The 18,420-nt window shown below is 37.7% G+C and overlaps 1 protein-coding gene across 1 annotated transcript in view; it reads left to right on the top strand.

Moving 5' to 3' along the window:
• AQR (aquarius intron-binding spliceosomal factor) overlaps window positions 1–18,420 on the top strand; it is a 61,862-nt gene that overhangs the window by 3,845 nt on the left and 39,597 nt on the right. Inside the window, exons 5-15 of the mRNA XM_076344938.1 lie at window positions 1,794–1,914; window positions 3,225–3,365; window positions 5,011–5,079; window positions 5,579–5,679; window positions 6,366–6,442; window positions 7,699–7,763; window positions 10,283–10,399; window positions 11,363–11,476; window positions 12,293–12,396; window positions 14,459–14,561; window positions 15,636–15,756. Coding sequence (XP_076201053.1) covers window positions 1,794–1,914; window positions 3,225–3,365; window positions 5,011–5,079; window positions 5,579–5,679; window positions 6,366–6,442; window positions 7,699–7,763; window positions 10,283–10,399; window positions 11,363–11,476; window positions 12,293–12,396; window positions 14,459–14,561; window positions 15,636–15,756 — 1,133 coding nt within the window. The remainder of the gene's footprint in view (window positions 1–1,793; window positions 1,915–3,224; window positions 3,366–5,010; window positions 5,080–5,578; window positions 5,680–6,365; window positions 6,443–7,698; window positions 7,764–10,282; window positions 10,400–11,362; window positions 11,477–12,292; window positions 12,397–14,458; window positions 14,562–15,635; window positions 15,757–18,420) is intronic.

Genomic DNA, 18,420 nt, shown 5'->3' on the forward strand with positions numbered 1-18,420 from the left:
TTAGAAACACAATATTTAGTGTTCTGTTTGGCTCTGTTTTATCTCTCAAATCTTACGAGCAGATAGAATGAGACGGTTTTGAGATAGATTCTTTGTTTGAAAAGGCTGCAAAGGTATCGGTAGTACCACTAACTAGAAAAGTAGGACAAACTTCCCTCTGTCTTTATTAGAAAAGGCAGAAGAGAAAATGTAAGCTATGGTTTGGGGGTTGACACTAACAAATGGCATTCTGGTAGCATGACTTCTGGAATTTGTATGCCAGCAGTACCATGGAGTTAGAGGTTTTTAGCCTTTCTGTGAACTTTCTTAATGTTACCAGCCGGTAATGGAACTTTAGTACCATAGCCCCATCTACTGCCATTTGTCCTGTAAGTCATTTTCTTTCTTTCCTTCCCCCCACCTCCCCATCTGTCTGTCAAACTCTCCTGTCTTCACACACGTGAGATTTTCCTGTCTTTCATTCTTGCTTACATACGTTTATCCTCACTTGGGGGCATAACAGTATTTTTACTAAAACGTATTGAAGTTTATTGGAATTCCTGGGTGAAATGAAGTATGGAGTTCTGTGGATTTTGTGGGGTTTTTCCCCCTCCTGTTGGCAGATCCAAGCTCTTGGGAAGCAGCATGTATTTCATTTTGTATATGCCTATGAAGTTAATCTCAGCTCCATCTGCAGCTACGCATTCTGGCTGAGCTCCCGGGAAGCAGAAATCCCTGTCTAACCATTACTGAGCCTTTTGCTCCTGGTTACATACAACTTCTCACTGTCTTTTTTCCCTCTGTCTCTGATACTCAGCTTACGTGAAATTATTGAAGTAGCTTACTGTAAGACATCAGAAAAGTAAGCTGTGGAAAAAAGTAAATAGGTGAAACTGAGTTGGCCCATGAGGGGCCAAACAAACGTTAGAGCTGACATTAAGAGAAAGGAATGAATGAGCAGCTTGTTTAGGAAGAAACAAGACTTTCCACTTCCTGGTGGCAGTTGTTAAAGTAGCACAAGGTGCAAATGTACTGTTGAATGTGATGGATTTAGGGATTGCCTCCTCAGGAGTAACTATCCTGCATAGTTCCAAGAGGAATTTAAAAGAGGGAGACAGTTGTTTGTCCAAATAGCCTCTCATCTCTAAGATGTAATTTTAAGAGTTTCTTCTATGAGAAATGTGCCATATTAATGAAGAAGAAATGCTCATTGCTGGGAATCTGCTATTTTCCAGTGTCCAGTAATTTTTTTTCACCTTCTTGAAAACACTTAATCACTCCCCTAATATTCAGTGCTTTGTTTTAGTCTCACTGTAATGTAATTTTTTTATTGCCTTTATATGATTGCAAGCATAAAATGTCTCTAGATGATTTCTGATTTTTTTAATAAAAAAGGGTATTTAATAATACAAATACTGTTATACAGTAGTTGTCCTTTGCATCTTATGCTAGGAAATGCTGCATGTGACATTCATTGTACAAGTGAAGTTTTTTCTTTTTTTTCTCTTTTTGGAAAATCAACATGAATTCATATTCTGACTTTGTACTGAGCTGTGGCTACTTGTTACATTTGAAAACCCTCTGGTGAATGTGTCTTCCTGATAAGAAACTCATCTGTCTCTTGTAGCAGTTACCGAGTCTAACAAGTTTTGCTGCAGTGACCTAGATGGAGAGGTAACTTCAGGAACTACTCAAAACTATAAAGATGGCTTTAAGAAGGAGGAAGAGAACTCCCGTGGATAACTGCTCTTTCAAATGAGTGACAGATTATGTGGGTGGCAGCAACTAATGAAATATTCTTTGTCTTTTCACAGCCAGTACCTTGAAAATTATCTATGGATGAATTATTCTCCAAAGGTGTCCAGTAAGGCATACTTAATGTCAATCTGCTGTATGGTGAATGAGAAGTTCAGAGAGAATGTCCCTGCGTGGGAGGTAACCAATTTCAATTACAGCTAGAATTGACTTTGATCTATAAGTCGCAGCTTTTGCGGTATGCTCACTTATACTGACAGAAGGTAGCAAAGCTTGTCGTGTTAAAAGTAAATGGTACCTCAGCTGGAATGTCTCATATGGTGTTTTCAAGTGTGTGTTCTTTTCAGAGAAAGCAATAGATGGATGAAAAATCCCCTGATTCCTTCCAGTGCACGAGTCCTTTGTTTCGCTCTCTGATGCCTTTACATCATCAGCAGCATTTGCTTTTTTGGCACTTGACAAAAGTCTGGCATTTGCAGAGAAGTTCTTGCTCTGATACTGAAAGAAAAAAGGATTTTTATATCTGTGGACATAAGGAGGCACCACTGGGAGTCTAACATTTTATCCAATAGTGTCTTGCTTAAATCCTGTGAATATGGTTTTGTAGCTTTCTTGCATGAGATTTTATACTAAGATAATCTCTTATTCTGCTTCTGTGTGTACTGTTTTTTATAGTAATCAGTTCAGAACTAATTTAGTGTTTCTACAAACAGTCCAGTTCTCACAGGCCTTCTCAACAACATGAGCCTAGTTAGAAATTATATGCAAGCATTATTTCAGAAGCACACTTACTCCAATAATAGTGCCATTACTTCAGTGGTGGCAAAGCACAGAGGATTAATAACTTGCACGTGTCTGTGCCTTTTTTTTGGTTCTGGCATAGCTACTAGAAGCATAAATGACAGGTGCGTGTTACTTTGCAAGCAGCTTAGTTAAATCTGTTATTTGGTATGTGGCTGCCCTTGTAAAGAAACCGTTTCATCTCCAAGATTATTCGGTTTATCTTTTTCTGGCTGAGATAGCTGAATGGGAGTTCCACAACTGTAATTAATCTCTGGTGGCTTTTACCTGCTCGCTTTTTGCAGATCACTAAACAGCTGCCATAGCTTTCGCCAAAATCTACCAATTCTCTTCCAACCTGTGTCATTTTACAGTAATTCTGTGCAATCACCAGTTGAGCATTCCCACAGCACAATCCACTCCACTTGTGCTTCTTGTTCAGTTTGTCCTGTGCATCACCTGTGTAAGACCTCGCAGAAGGTGGTAGTCCCACTAAGAGCACTCCTGTAGTGTGAGGATCCCTGGTCAGGAGGATATCACTGGTCTGTTTTGTTTGTGCTGCCTGGTCAGAATAAATGAAAAAGAGAAAAACTAATCCTTCCTTTTATAGATTTAAATGGATTTAGAGAACTTAAGCTATGTTATGTGAATGAAGATTGAAATGATTTGTATCAACCTGACTGAAAATCAACTTCCTCTTCTATTCCTAGACATTCAAAAGAAAGCCAGAACACTTTCCCTTCTTTTTCAAATGCATATTGGAAGCATCGCTGGTTGAAAATGACAGTGAATACTCTCTGCATGAACAGACAGTCCTGCTACTTTTCCTTGATCACTGCTTCAATAGTTTGGTATGTTAAAAGTAACTGTAATACTTCCAGTGTGCTTATGCTGTTCTGTGTTAATAGGAGTTTAGTTTGAGCAATTTCTTCTTATGAGACAGATGAAGCAAAATTCCCATTTAAGGAAGAAGATGGTAACGGAGGGCTTTTACCCCTCTTTTTGACTCTTGCTTTATCTCTCTCATTGCGTTTGCTTTTCTCTGACACAGGGTCATAAAAGAGACTTGAAATTGGAGGGTTGGCACTTACTGCAATTTAAAGGCATATATCCAGACTTATATTTAAAATGGTGCTTAAAAAAATATGTATTTATATTTGAAAAGGTGCTTTACACTTACATACTGCAGATTACTTATTACTGTGCTCTTTTTAGTTTGGCTGGGAAATTGCACAAAATTATTTCCATTACCTATTGAGAAAGACAGTAATTCTTTCACTTTTGAAACCACGTTTAGATGATATTTCTATCTGCACTTCTCTTGAGCTAGTTTTAAGAAAGCGTTGGACTAAGTTGTATTCTCAATCTATAGTAAAAACACAGTTATAGATCCTAATTAGCAAGTGTGGAGAATAATTTACAATTACCTGTTATGTAAAACAGTACCCTGTTACCTCTCTTGCTTTTACCTTTTTCTTTACTTACATTGCACACAGGATGTATCAGTCAAAATTAGGGTCTGCACAAGTAAAGAACAAAATCATCTCTCGCAGACAAAACAGTTTAGAAAGTGTATGATTTGGTTTTGGAATTAGGAATGATTGTGGGAGCCAGTAATCATCCTGAACCTTATGTGTATAGTTTATTGAGGTAGTGTTTTTCTGTAGTGGTCATGGTACAACGGATCTTCATTTTAAAGGAGGGTTTAATAGTGACTGTATGGAATCCTGCTTGCAGAGCGTGTTTCTCTTATAACATGATATGGAAGCCAGTAAAAAAGTGCTTGTAAAAGCGTACTGCTATTAGAAGCTGCGCTTCTTTGTGAAATGCAGAACAGGATAGTCACAGTAGTGTTTTAAGTAAGGAGCACTGAAGTGTGAAGTTTCAGAATTCTGAGAATGGAGTATTTGTCCATGAAGACATATTTAAGATATTATTAGAAGTTTTTCAGTAGTTTAGGAAAGAAAGAAAACTTTGTGGATCCAGATCACAGGCAGAGTTAGAGAGAGAACGCTTGAAACAACAGTTGAAGTTACATGAATTATAGAGAAAATTAGTTATTTCAGATAATGGGAAGAGTGTAGATGAAGTAGGAAAAACTTGATAAGGGCTTCAGGAAAGAAAGAATAGAGTAAAAACAAATAGAGAAAGCACAGTAAGACAATTCAGTTCAAGAATGAGAAATGACTGAAGAAGGAACATCAGTTCTCATCAGCTTCTGTGCTAAAAATACTTACATGAATGGGGCCCCTGCTGAAGTACTAAGATCTGACAGAATCCATGAAAAGAACCTAAAATGCGAAAGTCATCAACAGTTTTAAGTGTCACTGGGTAGGGCTATTGTGCAGTTTCCTGTTAGGAAATTGGGAAATCTAATACAACAACATAGACATTTTTGTCAAATGGTAACGTACATTGATGTATTTTGTAAGACAGGCACATCAGAAAAAATAAGAATTTTGGAAAAAACATTTTCTGTCTGTAACTTTCTAACAGGAAGTGGATTTGATCAGAGGTCAAGTGCAGCAGCTCATTTCCTTACCAATGTGGATGGCTCTACAACCGGTAAGCATAACACTGTAAACTGGCAAAGCAATGTTCTAGGCATTATCCAAGTCCCGTAAAGTGAACTTTTATGGAATACTGTTATGGAAGTCTAATATTTAAGGCTGCCTGCATTGCTATGGAATTATAAAATTTTGTGTGCTTGGTAAAATTATCTTTATTGTTTGTTGCAAATTTGCATGTGATTGTAATTATTAATTAATTATGAATTTTTTCATAAAACTAAGCTTTGTCGCTGACAGCTTCTTCAAGCTATAATTTGTAGACAAGGCCATGAGATCACAGGGACTGGGGAACAGAGCTGACATCTAGCCATGGCTAGACTCTCTGTAGCAGTATTACATTATTGTTTTACAGTGATACTTGCTGAGATTAGTCTGAGACAGCTATTTCAGTTTGTTATATATTTTTTTCTTTTTTAATAAGAAGGCTGGATTGTATTTTTATCTCTCGTGAATACAAGGATTCTTGGTGACTGAATAACAACTTAACATTTCAGAAAAGGCTGGAACAAGAGCTGAAAAAGACACCAAAACTAAGAAAATTCTGGAATCTAATTAAGAAAAATGATGAGAAAACGGATGAGGAGACAAGAAAGCAGTATGTTACAGAAACCTTTTTTCCTGTTAAATCCAAAGCCCTTAATGCATTCATTGTGTTTCAGCTAAAATAAATTGTTTCAATAAAAAAATGTGTGTGTTAAAAAAAACTCTGAAGATGGCAAATAAGGATTGATCATATGTGGTCTCCTGGAAACTATTTTGCTTTCCAGTATTCCTTGTGCAAAATACTGTTATAGAACTCTAATATTTTATTTGATTGGTGAATTTGTGATACCAAATCTTAGAGCTATAGGATGAAAGCCATAAGAGAATATTCATGTAGTTACTTGTATTTTTTCATGACCTTTAGCAAATGTTTCGCTCTTAAGCAAATAGCTTCTGCAAGTATTTGAATAAATTTGTGTGTATCTCACCAAAGTTAAATGTTCCAATACTTTTGTGTTGCAATGTGGTAAGGTGCAGGTGGCGACATACTTCTCTTCCTTGACTCAGTAGAAGCATGGGTTGTTAATCAGTTCTGTGCCTAAAAATGTAGACTCTGCTAATTTGTCTGCCTGAGTGCAGAGAGAAGAGTTATCATCTAAGCAGTTTAAGTGTGTTTCAAAGCAACCTGCTACCATTATATAAATTTAAAGCAGCTAACTTTGTATTAGTGAAAGATATGAGGTACTTCTAGTCTGCATTTAAGTAATATTAATACTTTTGTCATATGTCTGATTTTAGAGCGTATCGGGAGAGAAGATTTCTTTCACAGCTCATTCAGAAATTCATTTCTGTGCTAAAATCAATACCTGTCTCAGGTAACTGTGGTTCTTATGTTACTTTGTTATCTGGTAATCTGTCTTAAATTCTTTTCTGTTGCTGAAACAACTGCTCCTTAGGATACCAACCTGAGGTTGGAGACCGTATCTGGATGAGTTTTTAGTGAAATCCATGCCTGTCTGCATGGACTTCATGTCAAAATTAGTATTCAAATCTGTATATGCTTTAAAAGTGAAATAGCAGAAAGCTACTTTAAACCTCTTTTTCTGTTCAGTATAGACTTAAAAAAAATATTTCTGGGTACTGATATTCTTTATTGTGTGCTACAGCCGCCTTACAGCATTAAAGCATTTCATACATACTTAGATGCCTTGTTAAACAGGTGGTATAAATGCATATGATAAGGCTCTATTCTGTCAGTACTGTTGATTTACAGTAAGAACAAAAGCCTAAGTGAAGTGAAATTCTGTAAGATCTGACTGCTCTTGATTTATAAGTCATTGTGACAAGCAAAATTATATGCTTACCTGATTTAGAAAGGAAAAGTGTTTGTACAGGAAGGTGTTAGCCTTTTGACAAAAAAGGCTTATTATGCTCTAAGTACAGCACAATGTGGGTGAAATCACTTCCCAGAGTCCTGCTTTTGCTCTTAAACTCTTAGCAAACTTCAGCTCTTAACTGAGCTGTAAGGGGAAATTCTGTGTATTGTGGCTTCCTCAGAAAGGATACCTATCCCCTCTGTTTTCCCCATTATGCAAGACCTGTTTTAGGAAGATTTACATTAACAGTTCTTTGGAGGCTTTAGGAAGTAGATACTCATTAAAGCAGACCTAGTGTTGTGTTTTGACATGATTCTAAAGGCTTCTTAGTAGTCACCACTGAGTAGCTTTGAATATTGTCAAGGCCTTTTGCACACACCTTGATTGCAGCTTTTAAAGAGGTATTTTTGAGTACCTGGAGTTAAAAGTCCTTAAGAAGCTTAGCAGGCCATTGGTATCTTGTGGAAGTGTGTGTTTTTGTATGACACATTGGCTGTTTTTTTTTTCAGAGTGCATAAAATCACTCCTGAAACTCTGGTTCCATTACTTTCTTATATCCAAAAAATTTCTGGTTTGCAATGAAAGAAAGGATTGTTTCAGAAAAAGAGAAGAATGTGCTAGTTAACCCTTAAATCTTGTTAAAAGCTAATACTAGTATATTAGTAGCATTTATTACATTTTTAAAGAATAGTTCAAGTACAAATATATTGTGGTGTGGATCAATTGCAAAAAACCCCTATTTTTTTTCTATCTAGGTCCTATCTCTATGGACAAAGTTCATTATTGTGAGAGATTCATTGAACTCATGCTAGATCTTGAGGTAAGTTATTAAATTGTTTCAACCTGTTTCCAGGTGTACTTTTCTAGGTTTTAAATGCATAAAGTCATTATTACAGCCTTATTCCAGTTAGCAGGTGGTTATGTCACAGTTGTGCACTTAGTTGCTTAATAGTGGTTTTCCATCTGTGTCCTGGTTTCAGCTGGGATAGTTAATTTTCTTCATAGTAGCTAGTATGGGTCTATGTTTTGGATTTGTGCTGGGAACAGTGTTGATAACACAGGGATGTTTTCGTTACTGCTGAGCAGTGCTGACACAGAGTCAAGGCCTTGTCTGCCTCTCACCCCACCCCACCAGCGAGTAGGCTGGGGGTGCACAAGAAGTTGGGAGGGGACGCGGCTGGGACAGCTGACCCCAACTGACCAAAGGGATATTCCATACAATATGACGTCATGTCTAGCATATAAACTAGGGGAGAAGCTGGCTGGGGGTCCGCTGCTTGGGAACTGGTTGGACATCAGTCAGCGGGTGGTGGGCAATTGCATTGTGCATCACTTGTTTTGTATATTCTTTTATCATTATTATTATTTTCCCTTTCTGTCCTATTAAATTGTCTTTATCTCAACCCACGAGTTTTACCTTGCCCCCCCTCCCCCCGCCCAGTGCTCTCCCTCATCCTACTGGGGGGCAGCAAGTGAATGGCTGTGTGGTGTGTAGCTGCCTGCTGGGTTAAACTGCAACAATCTGTAAATAGGAGGTTGTAGCAGTGCATCTGCATTGGGAACTGCCTGGTAATGTTTACAAACCAGATGAACTGTTAGAGAAAGCTAGCATCTTAAATTGCTCAGTGAAGACTGTTAATTGGAGTAGTGGTAATAATTCTGGCAATTGATGAAAATGTGTGACACTTCATCTGCTAGGAATAACCCAGAAGTATTCTTCCCAATGCATAATAGGTCATTTAAAGTATCTTTTGTGTTGTAGGGTATAATCCCAGAAAGCGTCAGTAGTTCTGAAATGGACACTATTTCTATTTGACTAGAATTCATTATTTAGAAGTAACAGTTCTGGTGATCTAGGTTTGTTACAGAGTAATAGGAGGCCAAACAAGATTTTGTGAAATTTTTCAGCAGATGCTGAGAAAGTGGGACAATTTTAAGCTTCGCAGTACCAGAATTAAAAATAAAAGACATTCATTTACAATCTCTCACAGAGTAGCAATTTATTTAAAATAACTTCTGATTTAGAAGACATTCTGAAATAAGAGCTTTCTGAAATAGTAAGCATTGGGAACTTTAAAATGGTTTGATCCTGAACTCATACAGGCTAACTGTCCTCTGCTAAATCATTTAAGTAGCCTGTGCTTGTAGTTGCAATAGAATGAATTCTTTAAATTGGAGCTTGTTGTCTTACGGATATAATATACTCTCATAAGAGAAAATATGTATTTGAAGTTAAACTTAAGTCTGTGTGTTAGCCGAAATGTTTAGAGGCAGTACGTTTAATGTTGTTTCTCGCTAGGTATTACAGGAAGGTTAGAATTCAGACAGTTTATGAAGCTTGTTTAAATGACTGGAACAAGCAAATGAGGAATTAGCTGTAAATCCAAGCCTTTTTGCCTCGGTAGCATGTACTGTGTTAATGGGCTCTTTTTACCTATGTCGAGGCCTTTTTCAGAATATTTGTTTCGTATTACAGTATATAGACTGCCATCAAAACTTGGTGATTTGATAATTTGAAAGGAATGACTCCATAGAATGTTCTTCTGGTTTTCTGAGTTAGTTTGTTGTAATTATTGTGCAGGGCCATTAACATTTTCTACTACAGATTCTTCTATTTTTTTCATCTTAGTTCTAAACACCACGTTGATGCTTTTTGGCATTCTAAATTCAGTCTGTAGATTCCACCGAGAACAACTCATTTTTCTCTTGAATTGTTAAGGTGTACTTCTGTAAGCTGTTGAACAGTTGCTACGTATAGCAGCTTAAGCTATTTACATTGAGATGAAATGATCTCTTGTTTTGTTTACAAAAAGCTTTTATAGATTTTTAATTAGGATTTGAAAAATTCTTAGATCTAATTTGAGTATTTTACAAAGAATAGAAGATACCTTATTTAGAAGAAACACAGTTTGCAGTCTTGAGAAAGACAAGCTTAAAATTAATAAAATGAGTATAGAAAACAAACATTTAAAACAATGTTGCCGCAGTTTGACATATCTTTTGTAGCACACAGTCATTATGTAGACACTTACTAGTAGAACAATTGCTTTATTTAATTAACTTATTGCTGGCAGGATGCAATCTCACTAATGGCAAGTTTGTGTTGTGCTCCCAGTCCTATAAAAGGCTGTGTTCATAGCAGCCTACCTGCATAAAACCAGTGTCTTGGCATACATAAATGCTGTTTTAATATGAGAACCTCTGTTAAGGTATTAGATATGTAAATAACTGTGCAGCAATCTATCATGATATGCCTTCTTGAAATGGAAAATTATGAGAAACCAGGATTTCTTACCTTTTGAAGAATTGCTTGTACTAACATGAGGTTGTTTACCACAGGCTTTGCTTCCCACGCGGCGCTGGTTTAATACAGTGTTGGATGACTCCCATCTTGTTGTTCACTGTTACCTGTCCAGTCTTGCTAAAAGAGAGAAGGAGGGTCATCTCTTCTGCCAGGTGAGATACAAAGTTGTTGAAAATAACTTCTTCATTCTGATGCGGCTCTGAATACTGCAATTGTTTTGTTTTATATTTGTTTGTTAAGACAGGTTTTTCTGATGGATGCAAACTACATGTTTGTTTAAATCCTTCAGACAGTAGTTCTTTCTTACCTGTACCTATGTGTGTGACTGCTCTTACATTTCTGGCTCTGTTTTTGAACAGTTCTTGAAAGTACAACCTAGAAGACAGTGCAGCTTCTGGCATGCTTTACCCCATGTATAGCAGAAGTTGTCACCGATGCATTCTTCTGTGCTTCATTTTGACCTCAGACTGTTCTACAGTGCAGCTGTTTTTCACTACTGTCCTTCAGTTTACTCAGTCATAGACAGTATATTGTTTTTTATGGCAGGATCTGAAGATCTCTCCCCTTTCCTGCATCTCAGCTGCTTTTCCTGCTGCTTGTCCCCCATCTCTGGCATTTGTTCAGTTTCTCTGAGGGTCAGTATTGATGGAACACAAAGCCAGCAGCACATCTGAATAATTTTCTTCTTCCGAGTTAAATAAGCTCATTGAAAGGTAGGATGAATTCCAGAGGTGGCATCAGAGAGGGCAGGAGGGAGCAAGACCTCTGCCTTTTGGTAGCAGCAAGCCATAAGTTGGGTTCAATATCTCAGTGAACCTCTGGCTAGGTCATCTTAGTGCAGTTAGTTAGTTTCAAGTCCTAGTATGTAAAAGAAACCGCATTGGTTGTGGGCTGTGCTGTAATTTCTATGGCTTGTAGATGAGATACCTAAACAAAATTATTTTGTGCATCAGCCAAGTATAAAATTTAGATACCACTCCTTAGTCCGTTTCTTCAGGAACTTTGAGGAGCTCGTTTGTGCATGGTGCCCAGATTTGTCCTCTTAAGTTGTGTTTTTGCTTGTGGTAGGGTTTCTCTTATTGTTAATCCACTAATTTATATGGATGATGTCTCAGCTTTTAGATATGCTTAAATTCTACACTGGCTTTGAAATCAACGATCAGACTGGAAATGCTTTGACAGAGAATGAGATGACAACAATTCACTACGACAGAATTACTTCTTTACAGGTGGGCAGGTGGCAAAGTGCTTATGTGAGGGAATGGATTTGGTTTTGTTGTTTTAGTCTAATTTGCATCTGGAACAGGCATTCAGTCATTTCCCAAAGCAAACCCCTTATTTTTCCTATTGAGTTACAGGAATAGTTTTAACTTGACTTCCTATACTATATCGAAGACACTAATGCTGCACTGTTATGTATCTGGCTATGACTAAACAATAAGCTCTAGCAAAACACCACTTTTGATTTGATATTGTCGAGATGAACTGCTCCCATTAAATCTATTCAGAAGGGAAAATTAAGTGCCATAGGAACTTAACTTATGATTATGCAGTAGGTGGCACCATTTCTTCAAGATCAATACACGTATGGTAGCAATAGTGGTCCCTTGTACATAAGAGACAAAATAAAAATTCACATTACTTGTAGTCATATAAAGATAGTTACACTTTTCAGAATTTTTCCCATCAGTTTTAACAAAAAAATTCAAGGAAGCATGGTTAAATTAAACTTGTTCCTTGTTTTTCTCAGTTGTCTCCAAGGCTATATGTCTGCCCCTTCATATTTTATTTTAATGACAGAACAAATGCTGATAGGAGGGTGTATAAAAAAGGTACTGTGTTGCAAGCACAGGAGTAACAAATAGGTGGTGCTAACTAAGAAAAATGGAGATTTCACCTGGTTTTTATTTCTGTCCTGGTAGTGTCCACAGGGTGCTACGTGTTATGAATCAGAAGCAGCTATCTTTTGTATAAATATTTAGATTGTTACTAAATTGTTTCATTAATATGCTTAATTCAGTTTTTGGGTGTGGGTCTTTTTGTAGAGAGCAGCATTTGCACATTTCCCGGAGTTATATGACTTTGCGCTCTCAAATGTAGCTGCAGTAGATACTCGTGATTCATTAGTGAAGTTATTTGGACCCCTTAGGTAAGTTATCAAAATGAAATTAACATGAAATTGAAATTCTTTGTTCTCAGTATGTTTTAATTTAACAAATTAGCCTTTTTTCTTTCTGACTTCTCATGTGTTTTCTTATGTGACTTCTCAAGTCTTTCTGACTTGTCATGGTGCCTTTACATCTGCTGAAATAGGGAGACAGGGAGAGTTTGCATCCACTAGTAGTGAAGTACAGAATCAGAATCATTAAGGTTGGAAAAGACTTCTAAGATCATTGAGTCCAACCGTCAACCCAACACCACCATGTCCACTAAACCATGTCCCTAAGCGCCGCATCTACACGTCTTTTAAATACCTCCAGGGATGGTGACTCCACCACTTCCCTGGGCAGCCTGTTCCAATGTTTCACCACTCTTTCCATAAAGAAATTTTTCCTCATGTCCAATCTAAACCTCCCCTGGCGCAACTTGAGGCCATTTCCTCTTGTCCTATCGCTTGTTACTTGGGAGAAGAGACCGACACCCACCTCACTACAGCCTCCTTTCAGGCAGTTGTAGAGAGCGATGAGGTCTCCCCTCAGCCTCCTTTTCTGCAGGCTAAACAACCCCAGTTCCCTCAGCCGCTCCTCACAAGACTTGTTCTCCAGACCCCTCACCAGCCTCGTTGCCCTTCTCTGGACACGCTCCAGCACCTCGACGTCCTTCTTGTAGTGAGGGGCCCAAAACTGAACACAGTGTTTGAGGTGCGGCCTCACCAGGGCCGAGTACAGGGGGACAATCACTTCCCTACTCCTGATGGCCACACTATTTCTGATACAAGCCAGGATGCCATTGGCCTTCTTGGCCGCCTGGGCACACTGCTGGCTCATGTTCAGCCGGCTGTCAACCAGCACCCCCAGGTCCTTTTCCACTGGGCAGCTTTCCAGCCACTCTTCCCCAAGCCTGTAGCGCTGCATGGGGTTGTTGTGGCCGAAGTGCAGGACCCGGCACTTGTCCTTGTTGAACCTCATACAGTTGGCCTGGGCCCATCGATCCAGCCTGTCCAGGTCCCTCTGCAGAGCCTTCCTACCCTTGAGCAGATCAACACTCCCGCCCAACTTGGTGTTGTCTGCAAACTTACTGAGGGTGCACTCGATCCCCTCATGCAGATCATCGATAAAGATATTGAACAAGACCGGCCCCAGTACTGAGCCCTGGGGAACACCGCTCGTGACCAGCTGCCAATTGGATGTAACTCCATTCACCACAACTCTCTGGGCCCGGCCGTCCAGCCAGTTTTTTACCCAGCGCAGAGTCCACCTGTCTAAGCCGTGAGCCGCCAGCTTCTCTAGGAGAATGCTGTGGGAGACGGTGTCAAAGGCCCTGCTGAAGTCCAGGTAGACCACATCCACAGCCTTTCCCTCATCCACTAGGCGGGTCACCTGGTCATAGAAGGAGATCAGGTTGGTCAAGCAGGACCTGCCTTTCATGAACCTGTGCTGGCTGGGCCTGATCCCCTGTTTGTCCCGCTCATGCCTTGTGAGCACCCTCAAGATGAACCGCTCTAGTACTAGAAAAGTACTAGAATTCCAGTATAAGAAAAATATCTTTATTTTCCTTTTTTCTAATGAATGTGAGAAAGTACTAATTTTTCTGGAAAATAGCTAGCTGCTTGAAGTAATTGTAGCAGTAATTAACTTACAGTAGTTAACCTCTAAATTTTTAAATTTAGCTTTTTTTACTCTGTTCTGTACAAAAAGTACAACAGAAATCATAAAAGTATATCACTGTATTAACTGTACTGTATTGTAAATGCTGTGATTAAAAGGATAACAGTCTGTAGTTCGACAACGGCAATGTGTGCTCTGTTGTTTGGTTCTGTTTTCAGGTACATGTCTTGAAACAATAAAAAACATTCACACCTTGCTCTGTCTATTGCGGATGAGTGGTTCAGCTTACACCTGTGGCTGAACACACTTCACCCGTGGAAGTACTCTAGAGCATTTTGTAGCATTCCGAAAATAAATATTTTAAATATCTCAAACTTCACTTAAAATACTGATCTGTAATGGGTCTAAGTGACACAAGCGTCTGTTTTTCCTTCTGCCGTGCAGCTCGCATATTCTCCACCAGGTGGCGTCATACCTCTGCCTGCTGCCGCCCCTTCCTGAAGGGGAAGACTCGAGCTATGAAAAGGAGTTTCTGCTGGAGTTGCTGGTAAAAATATAATTAATATTGCTTGTATTTTTTCTTTTGCAAACTCAAGACATAGCTAAAACTAGCAACACTGTAGTAAAGTAGCCATTTAGGACCTTTTGCTGAACCAGCTCTGAACCGCAGCGGTGTTATAGCAGTAAACTGCATACTAAGGTGGGATTTAAAATCATGTAAGTTAAGTATTTGAAAATGTTTATTTATAAATGTAGTTTCCCTGAGAACCTAGTATGTGTGTGTTTGGTGTAATTGTAAAGGTCAATAAGCAGAGTCTCAGCAACAGTTTTGAGTTCTTCTGGAAAATTGTTGCTCTTTATGTAGTAACCTGTTTGTCTCCTTTACAAACAAAAAATCTGCTAAAGGAGGTCTAGATATTTGGTTCCTCAAGCCCATTTGAAATACCGTTTGATGCACATAATGTTTTTTTGGATATTCAGTGTATAACAATATTACTGCAGGCTTCTAATCGGATATCAGTATTAGAATGGCATAGCTGGTTTTTTAAATCTTTTTCATAGGCTTATTTTGTGGATGTTGATTTCTTTAAAAATCGTTCACTTAATTTGCTAAGGTTTAGATGCTAGTAATATGATGCTTATGGATGCCATGGAGAGATATTTGTTTAGATGACATATTGTAGTATTGGATGGATTTTTTTTGTCTCCCAAAGAGGGAATTAAGGCTAGCTGTTGCTGAATGAGCAGTGTTAGTTAGCTGTTGACCATATATTTAATGGAAAGCAAAATAAATTTCATTTGAAGTTGATTCTCTGCTAAGCCTTGACTGAATATTTTCAGTTCTGTTATGCCATTTTTGGTCAGCTGAGTAGCCACGTGATTGTTTGACTCTAGTACTATGACCGATAGTTGCACCATGTGTTTGTTCATCTTTTGATGTCACTCTGCACGTTTAGTTATATTTAATTAAAAAACCAAGCCAAAACAAAACAAAAACTTATTAAAAGAGAGCAAATAGCAAGTGACCACCAGCTGTCTTATGGATTAATGTGTATGTTTCAAAGATAGCTTTATTGTCCCTTTTTGACTTATGGAAGTTTAAAATGCATCCTTTCTTTAGGTTTCCCGTCATGAGCGACGAATATCTCAAATTCAACAACTCAACCAGATGCCTCTTTATCCCACAGAGAAGATTATTTGGGATGAAAATATTGTACCAACTGAATATTATTCTGGAGAAGGTATGATTAGTAGTTCAGTAAATGCTGAACAGGACAGTAAATGCTGCAAAAAACCCAGTTCTGATGTTCCAAAGACAAAACGAACATAGACTTGTATGCAGTACTTTGGCATCTTCCAGTACCTTAGAGTAAGGTCAGCTTTTTTTGAGTTGTGAATCAGGAACTCTGAGATGAAATTGTTAGCAAACTTAGAGTAGATTCAAAGAGAAATCCAAAGGCCTATGTTTACATAAAGACATTTATTTGCTTCTAATCTGAGTAATAGATGTGCTATACCACCAGTTGTAGCACAGGTAGTTACTGTAAGGTGAAACAGGTTGTAAACATGCAGCAGAAAAGCTGTTGTCTGTGCTTTGCTCTTAAGTATGTTCAAGAAAGCCTTTTTAAAAAGAAAAAGAAGGGTGGTGATGGGAGGAAATTAACACTAATTATCTTACTCTGATTTCAAGGTAGAAGTGTACACATAGTCACTGAAAGGTAGTGTATGCACTCTAAATTCAGAACTTAGTGTTCTTGCTTGATATGTTCATGATCAAAGAAAGCAAACTGCTGGTATTGCAAACAAGGAATTATGTAATTTTAAGCTTTGCAGTAAACAACATGTATTTTTACTTAGCTACTTTAAAAACTGTTGTGCTTTTTAAAATCTAATGCTGAAAATTTTAATGTGGATCATTAGAATTTTCTTTAGGAATTTGAAAACTTTTATTTGGAACATAGACATTCCAAATAACAACTATATCTTCAAAGACTAGTATAAAGTATGTTTCTGGTTTGAGCAGTGAGTATTTTGTACCCTCCCCCATGTAATTTTGATTCTGAGTTTTTTTTGTGTAGGTATGAGCCTTAAGTTCAGCTGCTTAGCATAAATTAGTTTTTTGGTATAAATTCTCTGTGAACAAGTATTAATGAGAAGAAAGAGATTTTTGAAGTTTGACTGCTTCAGATAAGGCAGGGTTATAGGCAACAAAGGATCTTTTTCCAAACCGAGATGATACAAATGCTGTCTAGAGATCTGCCCAAGAAGAGATAAAGTACTTATGTTTTGTATGATTCAAGTAGTTGAAAGCTGATTGAGATTCTTCTGAATAATAGGTCTCATGATGGGGTTTATCCCTTAAAAAAAACCACAACAAAAAAACCACCCCAAAACAAAGCAAAAAACCCCAAACCAGGGTGATTGCTGTAATTTCTAGGAAATTAATATCTAAACCAAGATTTTTTTTTTTTTTTTATTTTATTTTTTATTTTGGTGAACACCACATAGGTTGTTCTAACGCTCTGGAACATTCAGGTTCTTATATACAAGTCCAGGTAGCTTTACTGTCATTCAGACTGTATTGGAAGGCTGAATTTGCAGGACTTAACTTGTGCATGCACTGTATGTGTATTTTGTGTTTTATTAGCCAAATATATTAATCATAATATATGTGTTATTGCTGGGGGTGGGGGTGGGGAGAAAGAGCAGCTCGTCACACCTGTTTCTGTGCTGTTTTGTGAATTTTTAATAATGCATTAAAGAAATTTTATTAATGGTGAAATGTAATTTTGGCAAGTAACAGTGGTTGCTAGTGGAAACATTTCCTCCTCCTGTGGTGAACTCTTTTGCTATTATTATCTGTGTATTGATAGCACTGTTGTGAAGCATTTCTGGTGCTGTCAGACTGTTACAAGTATTTTTCTATTTTGCTTCTCTTAGTTTCAGTTTACACTTTCTCTTTTTAATCTCCCTGTATTCTCCAGCCCTGATTTCAAACACGACACTTTTGGTTTTGTGGTCTTGGTGGGTTTTTGTGTTCTTAAAAGTAGCTACATTCTTTTGGTCTAAAAATTAAATGAGTAATTTAGCCCAAGAAAGATGGGAGTATCGTTTCTATTTTCTTTTAAAAAATGAGGGAAGAATAATATCTGTCTGATAAATGCTGTGCAGCCTTGAAGAGGTGTTGCTTCAGGCCCTGCTCTTTGTTCATGTAACTAGCTTTACAGGACAGGGTTTGTCACTTGGTATTGGGAAGTGTGTTAAAGTATTTTATCACCGTGAGGCTTTCCAGAATAGAAATTACTGTGTTCTATCACCTTTCTTCACTGCCATTGTATCTCGGTGCATGTGAAAGCCAGTATGTATTACATATACCAGTGAAAGGTTTCAAGGATAACATTGCAAGTTACAAAAGCCTGATGCTTTCACAGATACTAAGCATAGGTGTTAACCTGGAACATTAGTCCAGTAATGTTAAATGAGTAACATATAAGAATTTTTATTATGGAAAATTTGCGTCTAAGACTACTCTAAAGCTATGCAAGCTTTGGGACCTGTCTTGGAGTATTAATACTCCTTGTTTAGTTAGATCTAATCTTCCTATGTTTTTCATTCTCATTAAAAAAAAAAAAAATCTGTAATGAGTAACAGAAACTTTTGAAGAAAGTTGTGTATTAAAATTTGATTTCTTGGCTTAAAACTTTTTTTTACATGAATGGTTTTTGTGGCTTCTAGTAAACGTAAAGGATTGGAATTGGGGAATTGTTGGATAATACTTTTTTTTTTATTAGTTAATGAGCCTTTTTCATCATTATTTAATGGTGGCTTAATTGTTCACTTCCCAAAGTACCATTACTTTGCCCTGCATTTGATTTTTTTATAAAATCAGTTTTGTTGTAGTCTGA

The sequence above is a fragment of the Aptenodytes patagonicus genome, chromosome 7 (genome assembly GCF_965638725.1).
Source record: "Aptenodytes patagonicus chromosome 7, bAptPat1.pri.cur, whole genome shotgun sequence".
Lineage (NCBI taxonomy): Eukaryota > Metazoa > Chordata > Aves > Sphenisciformes > Spheniscidae > Aptenodytes > Aptenodytes patagonicus.